The sequence below is a fragment of the Eurypyga helias genome, unplaced genomic scaffold (genome assembly GCF_000690775.1).
Source record: "Eurypyga helias isolate BGI_N326 unplaced genomic scaffold, ASM69077v1 scaffold51578, whole genome shotgun sequence".
Lineage (NCBI taxonomy): Eukaryota > Metazoa > Chordata > Aves > Eurypygiformes > Eurypygidae > Eurypyga > Eurypyga helias.
Genome location: NW_010266042.1, coordinates 1 through 9,356, shown reverse-complemented (window position 1 = coordinate 9,356; position 9,356 = coordinate 1). Strand labels below are relative to the sequence as shown.

Here is a 9,356-nt window from a genome sequence, read left to right as displayed (position 1 = left end):
AACTTGGCAGAAAAAGCACCATCTCAGTTTCTGATTTGCAAATAGACAACATAAAGAACCAAAGTAAGTGAGAAAACCACTGGAATAACAAAGAATAAGTGGGTAGCATCTCACTTTTCAATACTTTTTGAGTACTGTCAACCAGAAATCATGAAAAGAATATAATTCAGACTTAATTACACATGTTCTCTATTATCCTATTGCTTATTGGATGGGGGGAGGGGGTTGGAACTAGATGATCTTTAAGGTCCCTTCCAACCCTAACCATTCTATGATTCTATGATTATTGTAAGCAAGCAGAGATTTAGATCTGCATCCGCTCAGTCAGAAATGATGGGCAAATTCAACTCTCAGATTCCTTTGTGCTGGCCACCTCAGGAAGCCCAAGAAATGGGTGATTCCCAAGCACCGCAGTGATACAACAGCCAACTGAGTTCAGACATGACTGAACACCAGCATAGACCCTTTGGAAAAATGGCTTATCTATCCCTGCCCTGCACAGCAAAGAAACTACCCACTGGAACCAGTTACCTGGTGGCTGGTAAAACCCTTCAGAGCTGCCAACTTAGCCTTGGGGGAGGCACCCATGAAAGAATAAACAAACACCCTGCAAAGCAAATGCAAACCCAAAGGGTGTCATGGGAAGGGCACAGAATACCCCTTGGGCTGTACTTACAGTATTACTTTTGGTTCGTAACTTTTTCCTGTGCGGCGGTAACCCAGTGTGTAGAAGGGTGGTGCAATCTCACCCACATCGCAATCTCACCTTGATATCCGATTAAGAATAGAAATCAACTGAGCAAAGCAGGAAAAAAGTGACAGTGGGTTTCACTTCCCAGAGGCAGGGTTAGCACGAGCCCGGGTCCCGCCTGATCAAAGCTGTAGGAGTTCAGCACCAGCTGGGTTGGCAGATCTCGTTCTAACTGTTACATGCAGGAAGCTGGGACTGGCCTGATGAAAGCTTGGGCCGCCCTCTTTTCTGTGATCGACCCCTGAACCTATGCCACTTGCAAGACACTCTGGAGAGCAGTAGGAAATCAGAACTGCCTTCATGAGACCTGTAGAAACGTGACCTGTTCTCAGAACACACGTGCCACCCTGTTCTTTGAGTCTGTGGACAGATTGTGCAAAGCTTTCCTTTCCCAAAAAAACCCACCCAACAACTCTCTTTGGCATAATTGCTTTCCTTATTTTGGTAAATGTTCCTATCATCCCCTGGGAGACCACAGTCATGCCAGCGAAGACAAAACTGGAATACAACCCCTTTTCCACATAGTGAGGCACTGAGAAAGGCTCTTTTTGCTCTATATGGGCTTGACAGAGTCTCTGCTCGAGGCGCGTCTGGCTGTACACTGGTCACAGCGACAATCCTGCTGTGTCCTTGCTGGAACGACAACAGGGTGAAGGTGGGTTTCAGGATTAATTCACACACTCCCTCATTTCGAAGAGCCATCGTGTCAAACTTTTGTGAAAGCAGTAGAAATAAACAAAAGTGAGCTGTGGCTGGGATTTTCCCAGTGTGGTTTGATAAGAGGAGAAGAAAACAGGCACTTTCCAGACACAGCAGGTTTGTTCTTTTGTTCTTTTTGTTTACTATCAGCTCCTGATTCCTTTCTTCTCCCAGCTGATGCTGCCCCTTCATTGCTACGTTCTGGAGTCCTCCACCGAGGCACGGTGTGAGAGGAGAGGGGAGGAAAGAGCGTGAAACGCCTAGCTTGACTGCGGCTCACAGAAAGGGGAAAACCACCGTGTGGGCAGCAAGCACCCACATAAGCCTTCCCTCCAAAAATTGGCTTGACAAGGTGCCTGGGAGAGTCAGCCACAAAAGCAGCCATGCCCTAGGAGAGGGAAGGGGGCTGCCTGGGCTCAGGGGAAAGCGGAGTCATCAGTCTGATGTCCTGCCTTCTACAAGGAAAACGCTTCACACCCTGAGGAGGAAACCCAGTCCCATGAGGCCTGGATCTACGCGGGGTGGGCGGCTCTGCAGGACCTCCTGCTTGCCCTTTAGTGAGGGTAAAGCGCTTCAGCAGAACTGGGGGAAGCCACCTGACATGCAGGAGGGGAAGAGCTCATACATAGGCCAGTCCTACGAAACCCTTGTAAGTGCACCCCCCCTCCCACACCCTGATATTTGTGTAAACCTCCTCGTGTCTTTGAAAGGGGGTGCATTCACATATTCAGGGAGAAACACGTCACCTTGCAAACAGCTCCAGGTGTGCCCAAGCCACCTGCCATCAACTCTGCCTGTCCTAGAGTAACCACTGTGGTGCAAAACCCACATTGTACTGTACACAGTGGTACCCAAAACCCATTGTACTCAGTGCACACTCTGATGCACAGCAGCTCTTCAGACCTCGGGGGCCTGCACGCAGCTCTGTGGTGCTCGATGGGAGCCAGCACGTGCTCACTTGCTGCTCTTCACAGATACAGCCAAGCTTTGTTCTGTGTGGCCACACAATCACTCCACCAGGCCATAACATTTCAGGATGCCTGCTATTCAGATGGGCACATTTGTAATGAAAGAAGCTGGTTTAAATTCATTTTGGTGCAAATTAACTGTTTGTGATACACACCATATAAGAGCTATAAAAAAAAAGAATGATATCAGGAGGGTAAAAAAACCCAAAAGGTTTTCCACATGGGCAGGCAAGTTTGCAATGGCCATTAAACCCCCACAACTGTTAATAGGTGGGAACTAATTAGATTGAAATACAGCAGTGTGTGCCAACGGACCGCCTGGTGATGTGCTATCAATACACCACCCGTTCCTGTATCTTTCCCTCCTGGGAAATTCAAAGCATTATGCCCTGTGTGCAGCTGTGCCCTGTGTAATCCAAGCTTCCGACCTGGCTAATCACCACCCATTAAACTCCCATTTTCTCCACGAGTCGCACATTTCCCAGATCAAACCCCATGTCTTAATCATGCAACGGACGGAGCTCAGAAATACGGCTGTGTACAGTGCTGGAAGAGAAAGCACAGCAGAACTGAATTCCCCTTAGCCTCCGAGATACTGGACAGACAGATATGTTTAGACACACATTTAATAGACCTACTAAAAAACAGATGCCCCTCGTCCCAGGAATCCTGCTGGGACTATCAGCAGGAGTGCAGCACCTGCCAGGGAGCCTTGGAAGAAGTTCTCAAGAGAATGCAATGCAGGATGACAATATTTCTGCAAAAACATGCATTGGCCCATGGAATTTAATAAGGAAATGACAAATGTTATGGGACTGCTAATTAACAGAAACCAGTTACAGCAGTGAGTAAAAGATCAGTGGTAAGTGCACAGGGCTGCAGAGTAATTGATGGAGATTCCTGTAAGTTTCAGCCCTAAACAAGCCTACAGACTGGTAGATGGGGTATGGTGGGCGTCAGGGGAGCTTGAAAGGTCACCTACAGCATCTCCCCCTGCAAAAGCAGGGCAGCTCTCCTTTTGCCCTTCTGCACACATCTCTGTCTAACCAAAAGTGAATTTTGCACCTTAGATTTTTGCCAGAGTCGAGACTAGACTGCCTGCCTGCCTCTTCCATGTCATGACAACCCAGGGTCAATGCTACATGGGCCAGGTCTGATGTGGTTAAGCAAAGAACGTCTTTCATGGTGAATTCAGCAGCGGATGTAGCCGTAACATGCATCTGCAAAGAGCTGTGCTGTGACACAGCCTCGTCCCCTGCACACATGAAATGAAGCATCCAGTAGAGGAGGTAGCACAGACCAGAGTTTTACAAGCGTGTTTTCCACCTAAATCGACCGTTGAAATATCCCCAACCCTTGGAGTCTCAGCCTTATCCCCTCTTTTTCACTAGACCAAAAGACTAATACCCAGGATACGGGGATGCAACTTGCCTCTGTCAGTGAACCAGTAGGACTAATATCTTGCATTCAGCATCAGGCACTGTTGAATTTTCATAATGGCCTGGTAGAGTGAGTAGTTGTCCTTACGTTCCTGATGTCCCAGGTTGGAGGGGAGTCAGCAACAGACCCTGATGAGGTACAGGGAGAGCAGAAGTAGATTTTTTTCCTGGATTTCTTGTTCTCCTCAGTTGAATTAAGGTTTATTGCTTGGACAAATCATTCTTACTAAGACATATTTTAATCAAGACTTTTTATGGGATTATTACATAACACTGCTTCTTCCAGTGCTTAGATTTGCAAGAACTAGTTGGCACCGGAAACGTGTGTGTCTACATCTGCTTGCAGACAGTAAACTGTTGCCATTAGTTTTTAAAAAAATATACAAAAACATTTCTCTGAATCTTGGTTGTCCTACTCCCCAATTTTCCAACTATTCCTAGTATAACCTGATCCGGTGGTGCGTCTTCAGACTGCAAAGTCTGAGGTCTCTGAGCAGTCAAAGAACAGACTGCCCTTTAACAGCAAGGAGAAGCTGCCCACACTGCAGCCCCCTCTGCACGTCCCACCTCATGCTGGTGATGCTAGATGGAACCTTTACCTGGTGAGTGTCTCATCTTTTCCATCCATAACAGTGACAAGGGCTGCTTTGCTTTTTTTCTTGAAGGAAAAAAAAAAAGTAGCTCCTCCAAAAGGAAAGAGGAAACTAGAAATTTCGTAGAGTCTCAGTCCTGCCCCATGATGCTTCTTCCTGTCTGTGAATTTCCACCTGCCCCTTCTGCATATATAAGGCAGCACACGTGGGGTAGAACTGTTTAGTCGCCTGCCTCTCTCCGAAGGATTAGTAGCAGTGGGGAGTGATGCTGTTTCTCCTTTCCTCTGCAGCTCACGGGAGGTGAAGGAGCTCTGGCTGGACTCGCTGCTTGGGTGAGTACTGCCCGGGATAAAGCCTGCGGCGTCGCGGTTGAAGTCGGCGGAGCGCTCCAGCTGCAGCCGTAGAGGGATGTACAAAAAGGAGCACGGGGGAGAGGTGCGCCCACGGCTAAAGCATAGCCCATGGGCAGAGCCAACGGACTTGCTTAGCCTGGTGATCGCAGATTAACAACCTGTAGCTGTCACCACTTGCTCATTTTTTTGCACGGATTAAAAAGGGAAAGCTGCTTTTTTTCTGTTTTAATCAAGAGGCAGTTAGGGGAGGAGGGCTGAGTGCCTTCCAGAGAAGAGCTTTATGACTCAGTTGTGTGGGATATCTGGCTGGTTCAGGATCGTACTTAAATGCTCGACTGGCTCGCAGGGGAGAAAGACAAGAAGGGTACGGTTTTACAAAGCTCTTTCTTTGTCCATTCCCTGTTCAATAAACAGGCAAGCAAAAGGACCGAAGGAAACCAGAGTGTCCAGAGCTCCCCCGATCAAACTCCTAATGAAAGTGTTAAGCAGCTGTAATACTGTGAGTGCCTTCATTGTTTCAGCTCTGCCAGCAGAGTGATTTTGAACAGTGCTGATTCCTAAACCACAGCATTCAATTACTCACATAGCATCTTTTGTTTTCTTGCCTAGTCAAAGACACTAAATGCTGGGAACATGGAGAGTCTGATCGAGTGCCGGTCGGAGGTAAGCAGCCGCTACGCTTCCCCCGATCCTTGGTGGGTCCTGATGCGCAATACCTGAGCAAAGTAGGGGTGGCACCCCTCGGAGCTGCCCGCTGCCTACCCCTACCCACGAGCGGGCAGAGCCCTTTGAAGGCAGTGCCGTGCAGAAGGAGCTGGGCAATGTTGTGGGTAGCCAGCACGTTCCCCAGGCTCCCAGGGAGCTTGAGTTGAGAATCTGGCAGGCTCCAAAGCCATCGAGACTCCCTGGAGAAGTTTGGGAGGAAGCCTCCAGTACCAGGGGAGGACACAAAGAGCAGGCTCTGTCCGGCTGTGGCTTCTCTGGATCAAAAGCACAGCCTGAAAGAGTGCGGGGTTCTGACCGAGGAGGCCCCAGGGGGGGCTGGCTACCGGGCTTACCACCAACCCCTCCGTTGGGCAGCGACACAGTGTCCCTCCTGGCCCAGGGTGCCTCGTCGGCAGGGGTTGGGCTTGCTCTGGGCATCCCCCGGAGTCTCGCACACTTCTAAGAAGGTGCAGTGACCGGTGGCCCTCGCTGCTGCTGGCGGCTCTGTAACCCCAACACGCTTCTTGCAGGCTGACACCAAGAAAAGCCCTGCACCAGTCCCCACAGATACCGAGGCCGGACTTTGCCACCCAGCTGGTGAGTTCTAAAACCAAACTGAGGAACTGCCTTCTTATATAATACTTTCAAGTTGGTGCTTCTGCAAAACCACCTGAAACTGCCTGCTTCACCTCCCTGAGAGCAATCCACAGCCCTCAACCCCATCCAGGAGATAGCTTAACCCCTGCTATGCCGTGCTGAGTGCCAGGGGACTGGTATCTTTGCTCCCTGGTTCTTGGAGACACACCCAGCCCAAGCACAAGTATAGGCTGGGTGGGGAGTGGATAGAGAGCAGCCCTGAGGAGAAGGACTTGGGGGTACTGGTGGATAAAAAGCTGGACATGAGCCGGCAGTGTGCGCTGGCAGTCCAGAAGGCCAACCGTATCCTGGGCTGTATCAGGAGAAGTGTGGCCAGCAGGTCGAGGGAGGGGATTCTCCCCCTCTACTCTGCTCTTGTGAGACCCCACCTGGAGTGCTGCGTCCAGCTGTCGAGCCCTCAATATCAGGATATAGACCCTCTGGAGCAAGTCCAGAGGAGGCCACGAAGATGCTCAGGGGGCTGGAGCACCTCTGCTATGGGGACAGGCTGAGAGAGTTGGGCTTGTTCAGCCCAGAGAAGAGAAGGCTCCAGGGAGACCTTATTGCAGCCTTTCAGTACCTGAAGGGGCTACAAGGATGCTGGGAGGGGACTTTTTACAAGGGCCTGTAGTGACAGGACAAGGGGTAATGGGTTTAAATTGAAAGTGGGGAGGTTTAGATTGGATATCAGGAAGAAGTTCTTCATGGAGAGGGTGGTGAGGCACTGGAACAGGTTGCCCAGAGAAGCTGTGGATGCCCTATCCCTGGAAGTGTTCAAGGCCAGGCTGGATGAGGCTTTGAGCAACCTGGTCTAGTGGAAGGTGTCCCTGCCCATGGCAGGGGGGTTGGAACTAGATGGTTTTTAAGGGCCCTTCCAACCCAAACCATTCCATGATTCTGTGATTCTTTGATACATTTGATTGTGTTCCCTGGCAGCAATGGGGAGTAAGTGTGCTCCTTTCTCACTTGAGCATCACCCCCGAGGTGTGGCACTGCAAGCGAGTACCGCTACCAGTGGTTGCACACCAGAGCAAATAAACCCTCCTGGCAGCAGCAACCACATTTGCTTTCTTTCACCATGTGAAACCTCAGCACCTGTAAACAACCCATAGGAGACAATTAGCAGGTTGGGGTCAGATTTGGAGCAGACCATCATATCAGACCATTTTTTAGAAATATGAGAAGCAAACATTTTATATGACCCTATAATATTAAGTGACCTCTCCCTACCAAGGACTTGTGCTAAGCCACAAATACAGGTCCTGAGAACTTCTCATCTGCATAAGACAACTTCATTTTGGAGTAGAAGGCAAGTCCTTTATAGGAAATTTGCAGAAGGCAACTCCTTTAGAATGCTTTCCAGGGAAAGGATCCTCCTCTTACTGTTTCTGAAAGGGATAAAAAGCCACACCTCATTCCAATAAAACCATCATCTCCAATTTCCTAGCATTCCCTCCTCTTTAAGATGCAGATGCATAACCCATGCTCAGAGATTTCTGACCCTGAAGCCAACTGTGATGTTCCCATCCTCTGGCTGGCTGGCAAGCACTAGCTTTGGCAGGACCACCGTCATTATGGCACTGCTGCTCTGAAGCTGGCAGAGCTGGAGACGTGTTTTCATTTCAGCCTGTGAAAGAGGCTGAAAAGCAGGAGCCCCTAGTACCACTCTTGCCCTAAGGCTGGGGCAGGATCAGACCACGTAGTGAAAATTGTTGTCATTGCCAGCAGCCCAAGCGACATATCTGCCTTAGATAGTTATCACAGAAACCGCTGCAATATCAAAAATCTCTATAAATGCTGTAATTTCTGTGCCTTGCATGTTCCCACTCTCAAAGAAGAAACAGTAACTAGAATGTAAAAAAAACAAACCCCAAAAACAGGAAAGGTGGTGTCCTTAGAGGGATGGTCACAGTTGGACTGTTTAGGCGGTTGTTTCCTTAGTAACCACTTCGTTATCTTTCAGTTTCTCTCTGTTTAGCCTGAGTTATTTCAACATACATCTCTGCACCGCACACAGATGAAAGGCCGCAGAGTGCGCTCTGGTTTTTTCTTAGATTGATTTTTTGCTCTCCTTTTGCTTGGAGCAGATGGAACAAAGAAAAGGAAGAAGGGGATATCACAGTCATTTACTCTGAGGCGAAGCTCTACCAATGGGAATTCCCCAGGGCAGCTAGACTCTGGTGCCAAAATCCCTCTGTTTGGCCAGCCTTTGGCAATTATCTGTGGGGAAGATGACACGCTGCCTCGGCCGATCCAGGTAAGCAAGCCTGGCAATACAGTTATCTCACCTCTGACTTCCAGGGTGAGGCAGGATCCTTGGTACTTGTGCTGCAGCACCCTGGAGATGATTGATTTTGGTGTTTCCCCTCTGCACCCAAATCTGATAAGCTTAGGGCCCATCCCAGATGTAGAAAGGGTCAGGTCTGCGGGTTCTGTCCAGCCCACACAACTGCTACTGGAAGTAGCTTGAAGTGCAGACAGCCCAAGACTGGGAATAGGAGAAGAAGATCTGCTCCTTAGGATAAACATCTGTAATTCTATAGAAGTATTTTAAATTACTTTTTCAGCAGAATGAACTTCCAAGGACTTTTGTATTTCCCCGAAAAGAAGAAGTGTTTAGCTATGGACTGCCACAGAGAAAGATCTTCTAGATAAAAACAGTCTTGTGACAGTTCTCCTCCTGAGTTGGCTTTTCCAAAAATCATGATTTTGTCCCTTCTAAGCAATATTTGCCTGGCTTGGGAGGAAGGGGATTTGAACCAATATTTAAGCCATGCCTCGTTTCCTTCTGGAAGGAAGCAGGGATGACTGAAGTTAGTGGAATTCACCAGTCCAAAAAGATGGTGGACTAAGGGAAAAGCAGGTTATTGCCCACGGATTTATTTGGAGAAAGAACTAGATACTAAATTAATTAGAGCACAGTATACCTCCAGACAATTGTTCTCCTGTTTCTAAAGAAAGGTTCATTTGCTAAAGGACCTTCCTTCACCCAAGTAACTGTGTTCTCATTCCTGTCTGGTTTTTTTTCCCTGCAGGATCTCCTAGCTATATTGTATATGAAAGGACCTTCCACTGAAGGGATATTCAGAAAAGCTGCCAATGAGAAAGCACGAAAGGAGTTGAAGGAGGACCTAAACAAAGGCGGGAATGTTGATTTGAAAAGCAAATCTGTGCACCTGCTGGCAGTGGTCTTGAAGGTGAGCTCCTCTGAC

General features: G+C 48.7%; 1 protein-coding gene across 1 annotated transcript; it reads left to right on the top strand.

Moving 5' to 3' along the window:
* Positions 1-5,275: 5,275 nt before the first annotated feature.
* On the top strand, positions 5,276-9,341 carry TAGAP (T-cell activation RhoGTPase activating protein; the record flags this gene model as incomplete). The annotated part of the gene is made up of 5 exons (XM_010156922.1): positions 5,276-5,302; positions 5,413-5,466; positions 6,039-6,105; positions 8,232-8,401; positions 9,180-9,341. Coding segments are annotated over exons 1-5 (480 nt in total), but the record flags the coding sequence as incomplete, so codon positions are not given.
* Positions 9,342-9,356: the final 15 nt, after the last annotated feature.